Source organism: Fundulus heteroclitus, chromosome 7 (assembly GCF_011125445.2).
Source record: "Fundulus heteroclitus isolate FHET01 chromosome 7, MU-UCD_Fhet_4.1, whole genome shotgun sequence".
NCBI lineage: Eukaryota > Metazoa > Chordata > Actinopteri > Cyprinodontiformes > Fundulidae > Fundulus > Fundulus heteroclitus.
Window position 1 is genome coordinate 35,020,207 of NC_046367.1, and position 23,937 is coordinate 35,044,143.

Here is a 23,937-nt window from a genome sequence, read left to right on the forward strand (position 1 = left end):
ACGTCAGAACCTATAATGGCATCAACTTTAAATCTAAGCCTGTCTTTTGTTGTGCATCTTGTGGCATAAAGGCACTTTTTAGAAGTAGGAGAAATCGTTCAGTGAATACATGAGCACTGGGCAGATAAGTGATGATGTTTTAGTTTGCTTTGTTATAATGTTTGCAACAGGATTCTGAAAATAATTCTTATCCACTAAGTATTCACTTTGATATTAGCCTCCCTCTCTTGCTTATGTCAGTTCATATCTCGAAAGGCAAGGCAAGGCAAATTTATTTGTATAGCACATTTCAGTACGAAGACAGTGCAAAGTATGGTTAAAACATGGGAAAATAAAAACAGAATAAGAGCAAGTTGAAATAAAATGCATAAAAATGTAAACAAAGTAAAACATGCAAAAAAAGAAATTAAAAGCAAATATTGAAAACAATTGGACTACAAATTTAAACTAATGATATTTTAGTAAAACAGTTTCACTAGAACAGTCGAAGGCAATCCTAAACAAATGTGTTTTTAATGTTGGTTTAAAGGAACTCAGGCTTTCCGCACTTTTACAGTTTTCTGGAAGTTTGTTCCAGATAAGCGGAGCATAGGAACTAAACGCTGCTTCTCCATGTCTGGTTCTGGTTCTGGTTCTGCAGAGTAGGCTGGAGCCAGATGACCTAAGTGGTCTGGAAGGTTGATGCACTGATAACAAGTCTGTGATGTATTTAGATGATAAGACATTCAGGGATTTATGGACTAACAGAGGGATTTTAAAGTCTATTCTCTGAGATACAGGGAGCCAGTGTAAGGACTTTAGAACTGGGGTTATGTGCCCTACTTTCTTAGTCTTAGTGAGGACGCGGGCAGCAGCGTTCTGGATTAGCTGCAGCTGTCTGACCCACTTTTTAGGCAGACCTGTGAAAACACCGTTGCAGTAATCAATTCTACTAAATATAAATGGCACAGATTAGTTTTTCCAGATCCTGCTGAGACATTAGTCCATTAATCCTGGAAAGCACCGACATTTAAACAAAATCACACGATGAATGCAAACCTTTTATTCTGAAGGAAAACCAGAACAAAGACCTAACAATATTGTGAGTTATCGTTGCTTTAAATTTCAGGATTTACTCATCTGACATTTATCTGCGCACGGCTGGCTGTGCAGACTGGCAGCCTACGTACAGTCAGCTGCAGATTGACAACTAAGAGCACAAGAAAACACACAAACGGTGCTCAGTTGCATTGTACGCCCATTTCTTTCTCGACTTCACCCACCCATGTGCCACTCTTCTGGTGTTACCCTGACAAGTCACCCTGCTGCAGTGTCAGTCATAAGTCGGTCTTTTTCTAAACCGTGTTGTTGTCTCGTGTCAGCACAAACCAAAGTGAGCAGTTTTAACACTGAAGAGTTGGTGTGGGAGGAATGTCTGCCAATCAGTTTGTTGGGCTACGGTGTTAGGCGGCAAGTGTTGCTGCTCTGTTCTTTTGTAGCTCTTTCTAGGAAGAAACCAAGCAGAGATTAATTTCAAGAATGTAAAGCTCTTGTTCAAAGTTGCTGGCCAAGAGGTTGCAGAATGACCTGATCAGGATTTTCTCTCCCTGATCCTGATCAGACTCATTTTGGAACAGGCATGCCACATTTATAAATATATATAGACATATATGTGAAAAATCAGTGGCTGTGTAGTGTAGTGAAATTACACAGCGAGTAGTACACTTACGAATAATGTTGGGCCAAAGTGATGTACAACAAAATGAGGCAAATCAAGAAACATATAATTAAAACAATAAAACAAGATGATGACAATGTCATGCAATCCCATGTTTATTAGCACTTTAAAAGAACAACACATTAAAAGTAATTAAACAGAAACAGTAGTTTGAAATAGATAAATCAAAAATAAATTCAAATTTCTAGTGTAAAAGAAACAGTGTACCGGGATTAAATGAAGGTGTCAAAGCATTTTTTTTTTTTATCTGCGTTGCTAAATTGTCAATTGTCAATTTGTCTAAATCAAATAATCGGAAATTTGGCTTTGTTGAAATAATATTTCAACAAAGCCATAAATAAAAATATTTATGTTCAGTCATGCGTTGATGTAATCTGAGCTGTTTAATACAAATTGTGGTGATAAAAACAATTAAAGTCTTCAATAAACTTATGTCTTGTTCTTACAGTGTTTATGCTGAACAGTGTTAGGCTGGCATCAGTATGTTTTCTCTCAGTTTTAAGTTTTGTTGATATTTTGTCTGGTAACAAATTTCAATGCATTTCCAGATCATTTTAGACGAATAATAATAATAATAATAATAATAATAATAATAATAATAATAATAATAATAATAATCAATTTTTCAAGTTATTATTCTGCTTCATAAACCCAGTGCTTATTTTCTTCCCATTTGGCTTTTGTCTGTTTAAACATTGCTCGAATCTGGTTGGATTTGCCTAAATTAAGCAGAAACCAACTTACTCACTGTACAGTCATAGTCAATAAATTAGAATATCATTGACAAGTTAATTTATTGCAGTAACCTAATTTACTATTTTACACACAGAATCAAGTCTTTATTTCTGTAAATCGTGGGGATTTTCTACTTACAGCTGAAGAAAACATTTACAATATTACATCGGAACAAAAAAATAAAACAAAAAAAGCTATAATACAGAAATTAGGGTTTCGTGAAAAGTATGTTCAATCTTTGTATCGTTTTTTTTTTTTAAGGTACATTTAATTTTACAGATCAGCCTCATCAGAATGCATAATAATAATTTACTGAAAATGGCTGTAGTTCTGTTAGAGTCTCCAAAAGAGGTTTTACCTTTGAGCAGGACCACAACCTTAAGCATACAGCAAGAACTACAAAATTACTGGTTCAGAAAAATAAATAAATAATTAAATAATAATATGGGATGAATCCAAATATACGCAACTCTTTTTGTCTCAGATTTTTCACTTGCATGGAAATTTAAAAAAACATCAACCATTTTCTTTCCACTTTACCGTCATGCACCACTTTTCATTGGTCTATCATTAAAATTAAAATAAACTAGTTAAAAGTCTAAATATTACAAAATGGGAAGGTGTATTTTAACTTTTGCAAAGCTCTGTACAGTTATTTCAGAAAAAACAAACAAAAAAACACATCCAAGCTTTCAAAATACCCAGTAAGCCTTTGTTCAGCTGTGGGCACACAAAAGTACTTCTTGATTTTAGGCCTAAAACATAATCTAAATAACAGATTTGAAATTTTCTTCTACATGAGGCAGCACAGCATTCATTCACATCAGCAGAAGAATTGTTTTTTCTTTTAACATAAACTGTAATACATTCTATATTTCATTCATTTGTCAACACTCTGTCCCTTTCTAAACAAGAGTTCATGAGAAGTTTAACCAGAAGAGAATCATTATTCTGCTATCAACATACAGAGAGACTTGGGAAAATCATTGTTTGCTATGGACGTTCCACAGAACATGAATAAGGATGAGCATGGTTATTATGTTTTTTTTTTCACTGCGGATCATTTAGTGAGCAAGAGAAAAACAGTTCACTTTTTCAAATAGGTGTGAGTAGCATGTGCATGTTTGTCGGCTCTATTGTGTGCGTCGGCGCTCTCAGAGTGTTTATTTGTGTAACGCTCATTCACAGATAGATTAATTTAATTCAAACCGAAGTGTGCACTCCTGAAAAGAGTCTGTTATAGCAACAATTCAACAGGGACTGCAGAGCCAAAATGGAAGGACCTGGCGCTCATTGAAATTCAAATAGCTTTGCAACATATTTAATGCCCAATTTCGTCTCCAGGAAATTTCTTCCGAAATGAGATGTAAAAAATGAGATGCAAGGAGACATGGGAGAACACAGCAGCTCGGTGCTCACTCGGCAACACGTTATAGATCCCGATAATAAGTGCAATTGTGTTCACGGTTTGCGTTGTGTAATCAACACTGGCACGTCTAGCTTTACGCTGGGAGGATCATGATAATAAACAATAGGCTTTCAGCAACTTCCTGATGCTGTGATATGCACAGAAAAATGTATGAGTTGTTATAATGCATGGCAGCTTTGGGGTTATGGAAAAATGATTGTCGTGACTAGCTTTCTAAACATAAATAAATAGCCACAATGAAGATAACAGTGGCATTACATAAATAAGCACTGTGATTATTTTTGATCAGTGCAATATTTACATTTACCCCAAAGCCAAATGTTCAAACTTTATCAATAAGTCTTACAGTCCATGAGACTTAAGGAAAGATATTGTGTGGGGTGCTTTTTAAATGAATAACATAGAAGTTGGAGCCATAAGAATGATGTTGACAAGACATCATGAATGAAAATGATTTCTTGATGAAATTTGCTTCTATCAAAGTTTTCTGACAGTGGTAGCTTAAATATATTTGAATAAGGGCGGCTCGGTTCTCATTTCAGCCATGTTAAAATGCAGCCGATCAGTTCAGAAAAAAGAGAGAAGCAAAATGATGCCCATAAGATGGCAAAAACGCAACTGCAAATGCTACAAGACTTAAATAATAGGCTGCTGTGAATGAAACAATATGTTTGGTTTGGCAATGAATAATTGTTAACAAAGACCAAAGGCTCATTAACAATTAATTAGCCACATTTACAAAGTTAGTACTTTTAAACAAAATTACTAAATGAGGACACCACTTGATTATCAGGAATGAATCGCTCGCAGTGTTTAACCATTAAGGTCTGACGGCGCTGACGTTCTAAGCTGGGATTTCAATGCTGTGTCCTTGAGGCTTTGTTGATGTGATTAGGGATAATGTCTCTTCTTGGATCTATAATTCTTTCACATTATTTCAGATTCTTTCCTGCAGGTGCTCAGGACAAGCCAGGTTCAGGTGGCTACTCTTATTTCTGGCCGGTATACGGGGAAAGAGGATGAGCTTTGCTCTGCTTATGCTGTTATACTGCTATCATGTCACAGAGATTTCAACTGTGGTGAACTCCTCATTCCTGGATGCTGTCATGAAAATATGTTAACACTTTGCTATGAAATTGCTCATTGGTATGAACGTCAGCAAACACGGTTGCCTGTCCTGTGCGTCACTACTGTGCCTTGTCATGGACTGGCGTCGTTGCTTAGATGATGAACTAAGGATTGGTCAAACCGGTTTTAATTGAGATATTTACATGTCCACCCTACACTATGACAGTGCTGCAGCTAACCACAGTTACGTTTAGTTCATTTCTCATGAAAAAGTGTAATATCTGCCATTTCTTGAGTGAAATTTTTGTTGAGTTAAATGATTATTCTTCTACTACCCCATCCCGCTCCAGTGACTGTAATTATTTGGTAATTGTATAGACATTCAAAATCAACCGTTTTGGTGCTCTCAAAATAAATCCATATAATTAATCATTTTTAAACATAATATTTTCTCAGAAATAAATCATGTCTAAAATAAATCATCAATTTGTATCCTTGTAATACATGTAAGTTTGATCTTTAGACGTATGGTAAATGTTCGGGCAGCCCGAAGCCAAGCCTTTGCACATGTGATATAAAACAACTATATGTGGCAGTTTGCATCTATTGTGTCCTTGACATGTTTGCAGCTGATTTGCTATTTCCTGCCCAGCCCAGCTCCCTTTCAGCTGTCGTGTTGATTTTTTCCCCCTCGTCTGATCAGGATAGGTTGCCATGGTGCCGTCGGTCCTGATGGAGATAAACATTTCCTCGCATGGCATTTGTCTTTAAATAAATAAATACAGTTTCTATATTAGTTCAGTATTATTTTTCTATCTGTCACTTTGCAGCATACACTGAGGGATGCTTTATTCCATTTTTTTTTATTCTCAAAGCCACAAAAGGCTGTACTGTTTAAGAGTTGCTGTTTTCTTTGGCAACGTCGTTGCTTAACAGACACTGGAACACCAGCAGCTTTCTTAAAAGCTTATTGAAGGACTGATGTGGTCATCTGTTCATTAAACAATACCACTACTTGGACAAATGAATTCCTTATACAACACATGGCCAGACATTAAATCCAAATTTTACATTTGTATGTTATATTATTCTAACTTAGGCTTGTGGGCATGTAGTATGACAAGTCTGGAAGGCTGTTCACTTAAACAAGGTGTCAATAAAACTGCAGCAGTACCTTTTGTACTTATGGATCTAAAAGTTGATAAATAAATCAATCAACATAGTATCTAACTTTATTTCTTAAAAACGTTTTCAACCAAATTAATGTAAATGATACTCGGATCCAGCATGAAACTAAGTGGAGTTGAAACAAAAAATACCAAAAGAAAAATGTAAGTCAGACTTTTAATAAAACAAATAAAAGAAAATATATAATAATAATAATAATAATAATAATAATAATAATAATAATAATAATAATAATAATAATAATAATAATAATAATAATAATAATAATAATAATAATAGAAAGAAAAACAACATCCAAAAGAGAAAAGATAAAAATGCAGCCATTACAATAGAAAAAGATTATAATATAAAACCTGTGAAAGTCGACAACTAATAGAAGGCTAAATTACATATAATATAATTATAATTAATAACTAAATTATATATGACTGAAATATATGATTAACTTAAACGACAATAAAGTGAATTCATTGATGTTGTTTTCATGTTTTTTTTTTTCTTAAACTTAATTTAGAAATTTTTGGACATTTCTGGAAATGAAGGTTTTAAAAATGACTAATTAATGTTAGAGCTTCACAACGTTGTCATGTTTTCAGTCCTTTGGTTGAGAACATGCAGTTATAACTCAAAGAAATCGTCCCTTGCTGAAATGAGATGTGTATTGACTATCAAAGCTACTCTGTAACATTTGGTTGTTTTCCTTCATTTATGTGACAAATCCTTTGCTGGCAAAAAAAAGAAAAAAAAAAGAAGAAAATCCCACCTATGTTGTGTTCAGCCTGCATTGTATAATGTTCCTTGGTTTATCTTTTGATTTACCACTGTCACTAGCCGTGTATCCATCCACATTTTCAAATGCACATTTTGAATTATCGCATTAGAAAAGTTGATGGAAATAGCAACATTTAAAATAACTTCCTCAGTGTTGCAAAAAAGTTTTCACACTCGCTTGAGGTGGTTTTTGGCTTTTTTGGAAAAAGAGATTTTGAGCAAAACGGGAGATGGAAACGAATTTGCCGGATATGTTCCAACGTAGCGAACATTTACTTCACATGACTGATCAGCTGTTTCTGCTGCTGAAGTTTTTGGAGATATTCCCATAACGAGCACAGAAATTAACTTTTTTCTCCACGTCTCCGGACAGAATGTAACATCACCAGTAATAGTAGACATGACAGAACAATTACAACGTGCCCGATAGCAACACGTGCCTGAAAACCTCTTTCCGTTTTTCTCAATGTGTTGTTTGCACCCTCTACTTCATCTTTATTACAGCCATGTATAAAGTCAACTTCTGACAAAATTATGCTTTGCGTAGCCCGGTAAATTGGCTCCAAACAATTGGATAATCCACATTTTGTTTTTGTTTGTTTTTTCTTTTTGTGAAATTTTAAAATGTTTGCATGATATTTGGATGGAAAAAAACGCAATAGACAGTCACCCCACAAATCACCACCATGGGAGAACACCTATTATGTATCTCAATAGTTGACTGAAGGGTCAAAATACATACTCAGATTAGCGACAAACATTTGAATTAGCAGCAAAAAAAAGTAGCAAAAACAAAATCACCTTTGCTGTTTTGTGGTCAGTATGGTATTACCTTATTTGATGAATCAGGATAGTGTGTTGTGATTTAAAAGTTGTTTCACAATGCATTATTTGCTTGTATCACTCACAGTAATTAGTGTGCATGCTGTCCACCACAATTAGCAAATCCCACTGGTTTTTCAACGCGCAGCTGCTCAGTGGCTGAGGCAGGAGTGACGTCATTCTCAGTTCTGATGTAAATGGAACGCATCATTAATGCTCTCACAGAGGTGAACAAGTGCAGCAGTGATGGATAGTTAATGAACACAGGTGGGTTTGTGTGGGTGGGGGTGGGGGGGCTGACAGAGTTAAAGTAACAAAGTTGAAGAAGTAAAACACCTAGGGACTAACAACAAAACATCAGGATTTCAGCAAAACCAATAGGATTCTCCTCAAATGTGCACAGAAAAAAATACTATGGTCATATCTTTATCACGATTCCCGAGCCAACAGACCTGTTCGAAGAGTCTCATCTATTAGAGCAAAATAGACACATTTTCAAAGAAATTTTGAACCTTTTTAATTAAATATTTAGCCTCAGAATGCAGCATTATTCATAGATGCAATCTCTTCATTTGTATTCTCGCTCAAAAACACCGTACCTACTTTACTTTGTGTAGATTTCAAAGCCTGGCCTTGTCAGTTGTCGGGGGGGAACTTTATCACAAAGTCACTAATTTCTTGGCAACCCACCTGAGATTCACGTATCGGTGTCAGCAGCGCGGAGGCTTTCAGCAGCCAAAGAATGCAGCCTTCTGTATACAAAAGCAAGCGTCAGGCCTGAGTCATGGTCATGGAAAATTCAATAGGTACCGAGAGCATTTTTTTTTCTTCTCTGCATCAATCTTTTTCATAAATAAACTCTAAGAGAACGTTGTATTAGTCAGGTGTGTGGGTTAGTTCATCATTATGAAAACGTGGAGATGTTCAGTTTCAAACTGGATACACAATTGGAATTTCACCTATATGTTTGTGTCTTTGGACCACCTCGTGTTGCAGGGTTAGGTTTCAGCATTCACCCTCTATGGTTCTTTATAAAACTGCCTTGGCATCAAACTCCTGTTTCAAATGTTAAGTTGATACATTATTGACACAATGTTTTGAAAAAGTATGTACACCCTTCAAACTTTTTCATATTCTGTCACGTCACGACCACCGACTTTATTGTGTTCCCGGACAGCGATACTGAACGTGCAGCAAAAAGTCGTAATGCTGTTTGTTTCCTGAGGCTCCCTGACAAGCCTCTCAGGCCTCTGTAGATTAGTTCTATTTATACTAAGATTAAATTACACACAGGTAACTCTATTTACTACTTAGGTGGCTTCTGAAGGCAAGGGGTCGCAGTGGGTTTTATTTAGATGTTATCAGAGTAAAGGAGGCTCAATACAAGAGCCCACACCATTTTTTTTTTGTCCAGATTTTTGTTTTCAGAACGCATGAACCCTTTTCCTTCCGCTTTACAATCACACACTGCTTTACATTGGTCCCCCGCATTAAATCCCAATAAGATTCTGTAGTTGTAATGTGACTATTCACAATAGCTTTAGGGGGTACTAATTATTTTGCAAGGCAGTATAAGTTCAGTTTCTGTGCTCCTCATGCAAAGTGCGCTAATTTAGATCAGTGTATTTGTTATAAGGTTGCATGTACCAAATCTGGCTGCATCCATTTTGTACTTTAGACACTTACTTTCGTGGGAATCTGAAGGTGTGTGTAAATGGTTCTTAGATTGCACGTCGTCGCGCAGCCTGCGGAATACAAAGAAATGCACTCCGGAAAGCTCATTACCTGTATTATTGCACAAAAGGGTAATTTACTAAATGTAGTTGTCAGCTTGAATTTTATTACAGGAAAATTACAGTTCTAACAAACCATCTTTTCAAGCGTATATGTGCTGCCCTAGCTCCTTTGTACTCTCCGTACACTCTAAGTACAGTCAATGGGTAATAGTTATTTTTCTCACAGAGGTGCTATATATGTCCTGGTTTTACGGAGCTATATTTCACCTCATTTAGGCAACCAGTTGTATTCCATCTTGTATAGGTAAAAGAAAAAATTGTAAAGTCTTCTTGTAGTGTTGTTTTGCAGCTTTACAGTAGATGCCTGTGTTACATATGTCATCTTCCTTCTCATCTCAGATCAACTAAAACTCACCCAGGACCTGTAGTTCATCTGAGCGACAGCCCGAAGGATGAAGGCAAGGTGAGTAGGTGGAGAACAGAGGAGCTCCGCAACATCTCCTGGCTTCTTTAACTTAGCGCATAGTCTTCCTCCTACGTTTTCCTCTTTGCTAAACTTCTATTAACCAAAAGAATCCTTAGGGAATATGTTTTATTTAAACTTTTGTGTTTCCCTTTCTTTTTTTTCCTCTCACTTGCTTTGTTATGTTATGCTAACAGGAAAACAGAAGCGTAAAGGGTCTATAGCTCTACCTATTTAAAAAAAATAATAATAATCTCAGAGTCAATCCTAATCAAGGTGGACTCAGAAGTGGCAGTGGCTTTTACAAAAAAAGTGTAGCATATCAATTTCTGTAATAAATTTAGCATACCTCAAATAAAGAGAAACTTAACAAGAACGAGAGACAAAGGTTTATATATGCTGCAATTACTCTTCATATATATATATATATATATATATATATATATATATATATATATATATATATATATATATATATATATATATATATATATATATATATATATATATATATATATGCGCTTTGACCTGATGTACCAGATGGTTAGTTACAGAGAACCGTCTGGAAAGATTTCACTGCTCAGAAAAAAGAGCTGGTACTTCCGAGAAAAAGAAAGAAAAAAAAAACTCTGGGCAGGTGATTGAATTTAGATAGAAAATATGCTTTTCTACCAAGAGAATCATCCCGGCTGTTCTTTCCTCTCCTTTCAAGACATATAGCCATGAATTATCTTAGACTCACTTCTGTAGGGGCCAGACATCTTAGATTGGAGTATAAAAATGGATTTTTCTACATTGAGATCAAATGTAGGTAACATAAAATTGAAACATGATATTTGTGGGACTATGATAAATCCATACATTGTAAATTATTAGATCTTTTTTTCAATTGTAATTAACAGTTTAATATTAGATGTTAATTTAAAACCTAGCAGAGCAGTAAGAAGAATGCTGCATTTTAGTTTATAGTTTTATTCACCTTTCATCAAAACAGTACCAAAAGGGACAGTGTGAAGGATAAATTCCGAATTCCTAATTCAAGCCTCATGGTTTATGTTTTTCTATTTTTCTACATAGCACCAGATAGCAAAAGAAGTTGTGCAGAACTACTTTTCCTAGAGAACTGGTAGCTTGCTTATCCTTTTATTACACAATGAAATAGCCTTACATCATTATCTATTTAGCATTTGAGGAGTCATTTCTGTCTCCTCATGGTTCCCAATCCTTCTCTGCACTCTGGACCGCGCAAGGCAGAGATCGCCCACATGAACGATTGGTATGCTAAGAGACGTCTCTGTGTTGTGCTTCACTTTTTTTTTTAAATTACCTTCTGTTTTTACTGTGCACACTTAATATTTATTTCACTACTCGTGACTGAGGTAGAATTAGACTCCTCTAAATGTCCTTAGACACTGAACTTTATTTTTTTTTTTTATCGCTACTTGTGTACATAAAGCAGCTGATTCTCATTTTACACAGAGGGACATTTGTCACGGAAAACATCCCTATAATATTTAATGATACAGACCCTGCATTGTTTTAGCAGGGTTAATGCAATAATGGTTGCTTTTTATTCTAAATAACAGTATTTAGATAATGTATATATTGTTTTAAGCTTTTGTTAAAGTCATGAAGCCATGGTGCAGTTTCTCCTTGAGTTTACGAAGGTTCTGTCAGATTTTAGACAGAAGACACAGCCAGTTTGGAGAAAAAAAGCAGACCAGGCCAATATAATCACCATGAAAAGACATGAACATATCCACACCCCACGATCGGTCTGTTCTTTATAGTGACATACTAGGTCGGCAACAAGCTCATCCTATCGGATTAATTAGTCAGCTTGTCTGCTCAGGTCGCTTATTGGAAGCCTGCTGCTTAATAGACATGCCTCTTGTAGCTTGCAAACTGTAGTTTTAACACAGCTTCACCCTAATAAGAGAAATGGAGTGGCATTCCTGTGCAAGTGATTTCATCTTTCTTGCAAGCACGGGAAAAGTGCAAGAGCCCTATTTCAGCCATCTTACTGGCACCTCATTATAGAACTTTAAACTAAAAGTGCATTGTGATAGGAAATTGTTAGCACCTTGAATCTAACTTTCTTTTTAAACTTGATATACTATTATACCTGTAACGGCCCATGTCTATGCTTGATTACAGATGGATAAAAATTATAAGCCTGACTCAAAAACACAAGGGAAAAAAAATACTTTGCTTCATGGAGAGCAACTCCCTTTCTTGCACACTGATTTGGCTCTGTTTTGTTTTTTTTATAACAAGTTTTCAGTTGAGGAAATCAGAAGGAAAAGTATTGCAAAGTTAGAGCAGCTTTTCTTCCTGTCGTATTGTTATTCTTTTTGTCCTTTTAAAAAAATGCCAGCTCCTAAGTTTGTCTGCAGTGGTTTTAAGCTTCTATTCTGTTTTTTCGTTTTTTTTTTCAATTTCGATATTCTGTTTGCAGTCTCACTCACACCTCCTGTGCAGTTCAGTTACATAACTCCCCTGTTTGCTTGGATCAACACATTTTTGTTGTTAGTCAATTGTTCCACAGCTGTCATCTGTTTGTCCTCACCTTTGCCGTGTGTATATATATTCACAGTCTGTCAGTTATTTGCCACATCATCTAGAAACTGTTTCAAGACTTGTGCGATTGTAGTCTTACTTCTTTGTCGTGACTCGTCTCCTTGTCCTGGTTTGTTTATTTAGTTATTTATTAGGTTGCCCTTGGAAATCTGCACTTGGTTTGTATATGTGTCTCTTTTCTAAAAATGGACTTTTGCCAGACGTTTATGAGCTCTGTCTGCCTACTTAGACCGCCTTAGACTGCCTGTCTGTTGTGCCAAAGTTGTTGCATTTTCAGGCAGTCTGAGTAATGTCAACAACCTGACTCCAAACTCAAAGTCAAAGCCATATAAAACCAGCCATTCATCATGTTCGATGAGGTTTGCCGTCAAACTTTACATACTTTTTGAGAACATACCGTGCTGTATTGATTCTCTATCGGAATGCCAAAAGTACATATTCATTCTTCTTCACTCTTGACGTTGCTAAAGCAAAGCCTCAAGGTTACAGGTTGTTTCTAAAGGGCATCTTTTATTCTCAGCTTCACACGCCCATTTCCATATTTGAGATGTCACACAGTGTCTCTGCTCAGCAGGAGATCCATTTCCTCTGGCTGTTTGTGCTCCTCCCAGCACTACTGATCTCCTCTTGTCATCTGTGATCATATTGCTTCAATCTGCTCTTACCTTTTTTCTGGTTTGTATAGCCTGCATAGAGTTTTGTACCTGTCAGTGCATGTGAAGACGTTAGAGAGACAGATTATTTAAAATAGATTTGGCTCCAAAGGATTTCAGGTCCAAAAGATTCTTCCTTTCTTTCAAGTAAGTACAGTATAAATTATTCAATATTTGTGGTTGGAAAAGAAACGTATACAGTCCTAGCTATTATGATTCCCTCACTCCTAAAAGAAAATGGAGAATAATGTTTTTGAGTTCCCAGTAAAGATCGACTCTCAAAGCTGTAAGGTGGTTGTTCCACAAGGAACCATTTTAGAATAATTTCTGTCCAGCTTGCAGTGCTACATACCTTAGTAATGAAATACCTCAACATTTTTAAAGGTTGTTTGCAGATGATGCTGTCATATTAGGCTCAGAGCCTATCTCCTCACATATATTTAAGAATCCATATCTGTTGGATTTATAAAAGCTTGTATTTTACGCTTGGGTTTCTGCTTCTTTTAAGTCTTATTTTACTGCTAGGTTTAAACACGTGCCTTTGTACTTGTAGTTTTAAAAGTTAATATCTCAAAGCACAGCCAAGGCCTGGGTCTAGTAATTAGCATCTGACAAGAGGACCTATGGACATAATGGTTATTATTATTATTTTTTTTTGTGTAACAATATTTTTTGTTTTATCTCAAATTAGAAAAACTGTGTACTGGCACTCCGAAATTGTTCAAACCTTCAAGGTCTTTGTATATAATGTCAAATGAGCCTCTATCTAAACCAAATGTCTGTCATATTTGAAAAAAGCCAGATGGAAAATATCCGGAGTTGCAAATTTAGAAACCATCTGCATGAATTTCAGTAAAGTAATCTAATATTGTATTAATAAATCTTAGACAGATTAATCTGTAACTAGTTAGCTTTATAAAAAAAAAATGTCAACACATAATCTGAAAACATAAAACCCACAACAATAAACATAGACAGCCTTTAAATTCAATTTATTCAGTCTCAGCTAGAATCATTTTCAACTATTTATACAAAAAAAAGTGTAATAGGAGTCATCACAGTGTTTGGAAACTTTTAGTAAGTAATCCATAGCTTCATGGTTCGATAATGTAGGAATATGACATGACACAGAGGCCGATTTTTAGACTTTCTGTAAATGGGAAGGACAAGAGAACATCATTTAAGTATGACAGTTGAACTTAATAAGCAAGAGATAACTGTAGGAGAATCCTGGCCTATATTTGCCCATTCTAATATTCTATAATATTTATAAAGTTTCTACTATTATTGCCATCTGAAGCCATGCCACAACTGGAACTCTATGTTGTGAGGAGTTAATTCAACATTATGTTTCTAAAGTTGGACTCTAAACAATATGAATTTGATCGAGCCGGAAATGATTGGAATTAAACTTGGTTTCTGCATGTTTATGTTTATGCAAATTGTCCTGAAATGCCATTTTATGAGTTTGTGCTACATGAATTTATTTCCCCTCTTTCCATTTTTTTAACACATCAAAGTTAGACGCTTTTGTATTTAAACCTGAATATATCATGAAAAAGAACTTTAGCAGATTTTGTTACAGGACTGGAATTTAGGCGGCTCTAAAATTTTAAAATGCATAAAATAATTGAAAATAGCTCAGTTACTGTATATCTAATGAAAGAGCAAAGATGTTTAAATTATCCTGCTGCTGTTTCTGTAAAGATGTATTTCTGCAGTCGGCAGATGTGTAAGAACGATTAAAAGAAAGAAAGTGAGGACAAAACAGCCGAGCATGTAGCTGAAAGTTGTAAGGAGTGATGGACGTCACATGTGCAACACTAAACCCGTGCATCAGTGCATAACACAATGGTGTTATGCACTGATGCACCCAAGAATAAAGAAGGGTTATAGAAGTCTCAAACTCAAATGTAAGCTCATAAAACCGAGATTTATTTAGTGATTTGTCCAATGAGGAGGCAGGGGAGCATTAATAGAGATTTTTTCGGCGTAAAGTAACTCTACCCCGAAAACAATAAGCACTCTGTGGTGAGGTCAGTTTTCCTGTAATTGTAATTTCTGAAATAAATTTTATGTTACAAAACAAAACTTTAGTCTATATTCAGACAGACTGACATATCTGTGCTGTTTTTAAACAATATTGTTTATATGATGTGTACGTCTTTATGTCTTTAGCACCGCTTTTTTTTCTGTAAACAACTTCTGCCCACAGAATATGTAAGAAATGCATGACTTGTGTAAAACATAAGACCAGTGAATGGAAGCCTCACTCATCATTTTGTGCTTTACTTGTAATGGTTTAAATGCAGTGCAATTATGTCAAAATGTTGCTTTAAAGAATTCATCTGCCATGCCACTCAAACTCTATGGATAGTCTACAGTTAGCTATACATGTGATAGGGAGAAGTTAAGATACATATATTAAATCTTTGTTATTAATCCTCTGGCAAAAAGTGCTTTGAATTGAAAACAATGATTGTGATTGGCTAGGAGAAGTCCACCTTTCACCCACTTTTCCTGCAGTGCTGGATCTTTGGCCAAGGGTGCCTTCTACATCCTTTATTGTGTCGCCAATTACCAGTTGCATTCCCATTGGCATATTTCCATAACATATATTATGCAAACAAAAATTTGGCTGTAATATCAAGAGTTTAGGTTTTCCAGCAAAGAAATATAATGAAATATGCCCCTTGTGTTCTGATACTGGTTTCCATTTCTTGTCATTTCTTTCTCCAGTTGCTTATAGGATTTGAGGGTGGAACTATTGTGCAATGGGACCTCCGGGCCAAGAAGGCCGACTTCAGAATCTACTACGATGAGGTAAGCTCCATTACTTGCTTTAATAAGCTAAGGTCACGTGAAAGTGTATTTCTAAATAGATAAATAAAATAATAAAAGGACACTACTCAGAGATATAAAATATTCTCTCGAAATTAACTTCTTTTTTGTTTTTTATTTTATGAAATAATAACACATTGGATATTAAAGCACTTGTTAGTTAATTGCTTAACTCAAACACCTCTAGTCTATTGTCATAATTTCATTTTCTACTTAACATTTAGTGTTGAGTAGAATAATAGAAGCCTTTTGCTTGCCAACATGTGGACTGTCAGCAAAGTGCAGCACAGTTATGGTGCAGTCATTATCCAATTACTGTTTCTTCAAAGGGTCATAATAATAATAATACAGTTGCTCTGGTCAAGTTGTCTTGAAGTTTTCCTTTGAAAGGTTGCACAGTCCCTTCAGCTGGAACAGGTGGAGAACCGCAGATAAGTGAAGAATAAAAGCATTCACTTAGTGGTGTAAAATAGTCTTAAGTTGTTTATTTATTTATATATATATATATATATATATATATATATATATATATATATATACAGCTACATGCTCGGGTGATATATATATATATATATATATATATATATATATATATATATATATATATATATATATATATCAGTCAGGAGAGACTTTCTGATAAAATGCAAATGCACTTTCAATTAGAAATTGGACAAAACTACCACATTAAAATCTAAATATGAAACAAATATTATACAGATATAAATTGTAATACAAATATTAGTTTTATATCAAATGTTACAGATATATTAGAGTTGACAAAGGTCAGCAGATGTAGTATGTGCATGAATTGCATTTACATCTAAAGAATGTAAAAACTAAATTTTTCAAACAAATTGTGTTAGTTTTCATAATTATAACTAAGGCTAAGTTATAAGTTGTCTTATTTAGTCATTTTCAAGCTGATGCGCTCAAGTATATATTCCTTTTTGTTCCCCAACTAAACATCCATTTACTCTTTTTTTTCTTTTAAAGCAAGGCAGCTTAAAAAAACCCACATTACTTTGGACTTTATCACCTTGTGCACTTATCCTCCACTTCTGCTAACGCTCCTCCTGCATTAATGGAGCTTCCTGTGCTTCCCCGTCAATGTAGCATAAAGGTTCTGTCCTGTACTTCCTTAGTAAAAAAAAAAAAAAAAGATTTTGGACAGCCCAAGGGTAAACCTCTGAATTATCCTTTGGGTGCAGCCAGAGCAAGTCGTGGGTGTAAGAAGTGTTGGAATGCTCTAAGCTTTAATTACTTACAGTATGGTTGCATTAAGGGTGATTTGAAGAAAAAAAAAAGATCTAGAGCAAAACTAATAGCTGACCATATAACCTTATCTATTGGAAGTGTGAAAAGAAAAAAACTTGATGCTATGAAAAGTAAAAGATTCTTTTGATTTTTCTTGTTGGTGCAGGCTATCCATTCAGTCAGTTGGCACCACGAAGGGAAACAGTTTATGTGCAGCCACTCAGACGGCAGCTTGACGCTATGGAACCTCAGAAACACTACCAAGCCATTCCAGGTCACCTTTCCTCACGGTGAGAAATGCCTTCCCTCCAGATTGCCTTGATACTTGGCTGTTAAATGTGTATAGCGTTTGGCAAAACAATTCATATTGTTTTCTTTTTTACATTTCACTGATATTTAAATGTTTTTTGAGGAATATATGTGTTAGATCAACACAAAGTAGTGCATAATTGTGAAGTGGAAGAAAAAATTATACATGTTTTTTATGCTTACAGATAAACAAAAAAGTCTGATGTACCTATGCAGTCAATTCAACAAAGTTAACACCAGAACCCATTATAAATTGCTGCACAGCCAATTAGCTTCTCAGGTCAACCAGATGGTAAATGCCGTCTGCTTGTGTGTGAATTGATTTTGGCATTAGTACAGCTGTTCTGGGAAGGCCTCAGACGTTAAGAGTAGACTTGCAAAACCACCAAGACATCCACGTAAACTAATAAAACGGGGCAGGGAGAGCATAAATCAGAGGAGCAGTCAGGAATGCTATTGTCATGTCGGGCGAGGTTTTCGCCGGGCTAAAAGACAGACAGGAACTCAGCAGCCGTATGGTACATAAAATGATTCAATTAAACGCAACAAATGAACTCGCAATGAAAACATAAGGACGGCCAGAACCTGGGACAGAGAAACAAACCAGCGGTAACACAATAGAGGAACCAAATAAGAAGCGATGAGCAGCAGGAGCTTAAATAATAGGGAACACAGGTGAGTGGCATAAGGCTAAATGAGTAGGCACATGTGAATAGGATTTGCTTAATTGCAGGGGCAGACAGGGAGGAAACACAGGGAAAATCTAACTATGAACTAATGAGACATGAAATGTAACTCGAAACATAATCATGACAGCTACATGTATGCTGTATGTCTGGAGAAACTGCTAAGATTCACTGCTCACGTTGGAGAATCAGGAGAATGCTAAAAGTTGTGTGGTTAACAAATCTGGCCTTTATGGAAGAATGGAAGAAAACCATTAAAAGTCCTGATTGCAGTTTGGCACAAGTCATGGGGGGGAAACATCAAGCTTGTGAAAGACGGTGCTCTAATGGAGGCTGAATGGAAGAAATTGGAAGATTTTGGCCAATCTGCACATACGTAATATAAATATGCAGTATGAGGGCAGAAAAGTCATGCTGGAAATCACTGTAAACACACCATTCCTACTGTGGAAAAATGAAGTTGGCAACACCAAACTGCAAGGATGTTTTTCTTTAGCAGGGATGAGGAAGCTGGTCAGAGTTGATGGTAAGACGGAAAGAGCAAAATACAGGGCAATCCTGGAAGAAATTCAGTTAAAGTTGATAAAAGACCTGTGATTAAGAAAGAGCGTCACCTTTCCACAGGAGGTGAATGGGTGGCGGTGAGTGTGTGTGAGAGAGAGAAGTTGGCTGGGGTCTGGTCGGTAAATAGAAGGGTGCACCCACAGGTGTCAGATTGTGATTTGTAACATGTTATACATAATGTGTGTAGCTAAATATTAATTTTAAACTAAAACCTTGCATTGTACTAACAGGACTTACAGCAGTTGCTGTTTCCAAACTATTGAAAGTACCTGTGGACAGGTAAACAATTAAAAAATCAGGATAAACACTAATAATTTTTTTCAGCCATTGTCTAAGCTAATTAGAACAGTAATAATATCCTAATTTCTTTTGAGGTGTGTTATATCATCTGTTATTGACATTTCAACAATGTCATATTGCAAATTCCCCTTCTAGGTGTGTGTGTGTAAATGTGAGTGAAAGAATGAAATTGGTGGTAAACTCACTCTTATTCAACCAGACTAGTTTCCACATTCTAACAGAAATAAAGAAAAGCCTGAGAATTATAATCGCTGTAAAATCTTAAGCAGTGGTTCACCTGAATGATTTCCATATTGCGCTTGGGTGATTTTCAAATTTATTCTCTTGCTTTAAATTTCCTTTCCTGGTTTTGTTAGTTTACCGGGGGGGGGCGTCTCTTGACCTTGACAGATTTCACTTCCCTCACTGTGAGCTGTGAAATTAAAGAACATTGAAGCAGAAGGGAAGGATGTTTGTGAGTGGGTAAACAGCAGCAGGACATTCTTGAATTCAAGTGAATTATTAATTTGATCTTGCGTGTCTCTTTAAGGATGATTTTGACAATGCTCGCCTATCATACGGCATAACACACTCTTATGAAAGGGCTAAGCCTGATTTGTAACCATCCATTCAACATCCTGAGACACAGAAGATCCACATAGTTAAGAAATTAACGCATAAGGCTTTCAATAACATGGAACTGTCTAGCTTTCTGAGGAGAGCTTATAAAGAGCTTGAAACAAGTGAAGGACATGATTTTTATTGCTGTTGCTGAGAGGCAGTCACAAAGCCATGGTGAATAACACTAATGACTGCATGGAAAGAAGGAATGGCAGGTTTTACCAGATCATGACAACATTTCTGCATCACCAATCTGTTTAGGGGAATATCCAAAGTGGAAAACACCCAAACACTTAAAGTATAAAAAACAGAGACACTATGTGATCAGAAATTGTTCCATCCAAACTATAGTCAATTTTAGTTTGACCTGTTTCTAGACAGAAGTTGAAGTCAAGTATCTACATTCTTGGGGTTGACCAATTCAAAAAGATAAGTACACAGCCGAGGAAGGCCCTGTTTGGTAATATGCGTGTGTTACTAGAAAGTTATCTATAGACAACATTGAGGTTGATGATCAGAAAGGCAGCCAGGACAGGCACAGAAAAGATTTAGGGACTCACTGCTCCGGACCTCACTAACCTGGGCTTGAAGGGCACCTGGACCAGTTAGAGAGAACCAGGTGGACTTGCACTGTAGACAGAACAATGGTACAGTGAAGGAGTGCTCTGGGCTCAGAGGGCTTTTACATCATCTGGGAACATGTTCTATCATTGCAAAGGCAATGCAATGGATGAAGGCCGCGAGTGGAAAGAGACTCAGACAGGTGATTAGGTCCAAGTGACTGCAGGGAAAGACCCAGTGAGGAAAGCTGAAGTAAAATCCAGAGAGAACAATTCCACTCAGAGCCTAGAGCTTGTTACTTGCCGATCTTTTTCTCTGACTGACCTCCTAAAGGTTTGCTCCGGGACAGTTTCCAGACTGTGGTCTCTCTGACAGAGAGCTGGCAACCAGGGAGGTCCATCCATCCTTCCATCCATCCATCCATCCATCCATCCATCCATCCATCCATCCATCCATCCATCCATCTATTCCCTATCTGTATTCTGTTATCCTTGGGGGGATGGTGCCTATTTGTAGCAGTCATTAGAAAAGAGACAGGGTACACCGAGCACGTTGCCAGTCCATAACAGAGAAGTTGGCATAGAAGACTCAATTCAAGATATGACGTTAATACTGAATAAATTCAATTCAATTCAGTTTATTTAGAGCTATAGTGCAACACGTGTCATAAAAACGCACTTTACAATAAATAAATTAAAAAGTAAATACAATGGAATCATACACACTGACTTCAGGTCATTTACATACATTTCAATTGATCCTAGTTATCAAAGAATGAAGTCAGTTTATTCTTCTAATTGTTTTCTGTCTAAGAAAACCCACCAGATTGGATTGAGTCATTGATTTGCAGCATTCATTTGCAGCCTAGATGAGCATGAAGGGACAGTGGACAGTTGCTTGGATTGTATCGTTGCATTGTGTCCTCATACTGAACATGAATGTAGCCACAACATAAAGGAAAACTCTCCAATAGAACCATGAACCGTGAATGGCCATCTGCCATAACCGACTGGGGTCTGACAGACAGAGCATACACACAAAAAGAGACGCACAGACGCACTAAAACATGAGTACTTTGTATAATGAAAAGAAAAAAGGTAGTTGTGGGAGTCGATAGACGAATATGGCTTTATCTAGAAGAGAAACGCAAGATGAGCTCTGAGCCAGTATTCAAGTCTAGAAGAGAGACTCTCTAGGAAAGAGACACTTAATCACTGAGAGACAGAACCCCGTGTATCATCTATAGAAAGAGAACATGAAGTTGCTGGCTGCAGTAATCCAGCCAATGCCCCCTCCAGGACGGTGTCACAGCTAAACAGAATGCCAGGCCAGATGTATAATCTGACCCAATCTGTATAATATGATTGAACTTGATTTTGTAAAGTGCCTTGAGATGACATGTTTCATGATTTGGTCCTATATAAATAAAATTGAATTGAATTGAATTGAATGAAGCTACTATGAAGACAAAAGAGAGAGGGGACATAAAGTTGAAAATTGAAATAGCAGCAAATAGCACCCTGTGTATTTTACTTTAATGGGCTTGAGCTTATATATTTACAGGCTAGATATGAAAAAAGATGGTTTCAAAGCTGTCCTGATTACCGTATTTTTCGGAATATAAGTCAAACTTCTTTTTCATAGTTTGGCTGATCCTGCGACGTATAGTCTGGTGCGAGTTATATGTTTTTTTTTTCTTTATGACGCATTTTTTGACTAATGCGACTTATAGTCCGAAAAATACAGTATTTTACATAGTCAATACCAATAAATGATAAATTATCGTTAAAAAAGACTTTATGTCCTGACCAAAGACTGTTTAGTTTGGATTTGTTTTAAAGAAAATCTTTGTAATAACATAGATAAAAACTATTAAAAATCTGATTCTTCCAAAAAAAAATTTTTATAATTTCAAAGTTCAATGCTAAATAATTTAGTACTTCATTACAACAAAATAAAATGAACCAAAATACATAATTCACAAGATATGTTCGACAAAAATAATCCTCTTTTTACTCTCTTATTGTCCTTTACTTAATCTTCTGACATATAGAAAGCGATTTGTCTAAACATGCATGCATTTTTCTATCAGGTTTTTAAAATACTTATAAGTAGTATACATCATAGCAATCACTGAGCAAAAATTGCTCTCATTTACTAAATGAATTGGCACACTGAACTGTTTTTAGCACTTTAATATCAGCATTTAGGAGATAATTGGCATAATCAGTGAGCGAAAGATGTCACAGTTGGTACAATCTACAATTAGGAAATTGTTAAATGATCTTGTAAATTTGTGTGTAAGAATTGTAATATGTGCTACAAGCAGAGCTAACAGACGTGCCAGACTGGACAGGTTAGAAGAAATTAATAATAGAAAAAAATTCTAAGAAGAAGACTGTAAGAAGCTACATGATATGTTTCCTGTATACTTGAAATATAGACAAGAAAGGACACATTCCCACCTAAATGTCTTACCTGACTGATTTGGGAAGAGTGCATACAGCAATACTCAAAAAACTTAGGTAAATTATTGAAAAAGGTCAACTGAAATAAATGCCTATATGCTCAGTAATCACATACAACTTGTGTATTTAGGCCACTCTGGAATGATCTTGCAGTCTGCTAAGGAAGTAATACTGTTTTTTTTAAAATGACACCAAAAATCTGATATCTGATATCCTGGAAAGAGATCATTGGTTTCAGTTAAATGAAAGTGACCATTACATATCATGTATTCTGCATTTTGTACTCATTTAGGAAAGATACAGAAGGACGGGAGGAAAGAGTCGTGCAAACCTATACTGAAAGTGGAGTACAAGACCTCAAGAAACAGGTTTGTTCTTTCAAATTATTGCTTATTGTCTGAAAATCAATTCTTGATTACAGTAACTCTGATAAGTTCTTATTAAACAAGTTTCATCTGACTTCGTATTTCAGTTGTAAATTTTCTGTTTTAAATTAAATCCACGTGGTGTGATGTATTTATGCATAATTTCACAGACGGATTTCTTGGATTGACATTTTTGAATTCTGCCGACAAAAACTAGGCAAGGTTTCTAAATTTAAATTCTTTTTCTCCCGCAGTGAGCCTTTTGTTATCTTCTCTGGTGGTCTTTCATACGACAAGGCAGGACGACGGCCGGCTTTAACCATCATGCACGGCAAGGCCATCACCGTTCTAGAAATGGACTACCCTATTGTAGAGTTCATGGTCCTCTGCGACACTCCATACATCAATGGTGCGTACGTAGGTTAAAACATTGGTATAGCTGTCTGTTGTTTCTGTTTCAAAGTTGAAAAATGAATGAAAAATGAAGAAAGAGCTTGCTGGCAGCCCTAAGATCTTTGAAAATATAACACCTCCACACATGACCTGTTCAACATTTGACATCTAAACTATAGAGCCGCTGGGGTAAATGGTCTGAATTTAGAATGCGCTTTTCAAATTATACTGAGCACACAAAGCACTTTACATAGAAAATGTTTTCTTACCTCTTTAAATAGTTAAATTTCCATGGGCCACTGTGCCACCACCCAGACATTTTAAAGCAGTTATATTGCAGAAGTAGGACCTTGTAAGTTTGATCTGCTACAGTAAGTCATAAAAAAACTATAAAATCAAAAGAAAAGTCCGGTGAAGTCCAAAGTCCAAGT

General features: G+C 36.0%; 1 protein-coding gene across 12 annotated transcripts in view; it reads left to right on the plus strand.

The window, feature by feature from the left end:
* stxbp5l (syntaxin binding protein 5-like) overlaps nucleotides 1-23,937 on the plus strand; it is a 206,221-nt gene that overhangs the window by 121,412 nt on the left and 60,872 nt on the right. For all 12 annotated transcript variants that reach the window (XM_036139550.1, XM_036139553.1, XM_036139551.1 and 9 more), the window contains exons 6-10: nucleotides 9,866-9,929; nucleotides 15,902-15,985; nucleotides 17,427-17,550; nucleotides 23,041-23,116; nucleotides 23,368-23,522. In XM_036139550.1, coding sequence (XP_035995443.1) covers nucleotides 9,866-9,929; nucleotides 15,902-15,985; nucleotides 17,427-17,550; nucleotides 23,041-23,116; nucleotides 23,368-23,522 — 503 coding nt within the window. The remainder of the gene's footprint in view (nucleotides 1-9,865; nucleotides 9,930-15,901; nucleotides 15,986-17,426; nucleotides 17,551-23,040; nucleotides 23,117-23,367; nucleotides 23,523-23,937) is intronic.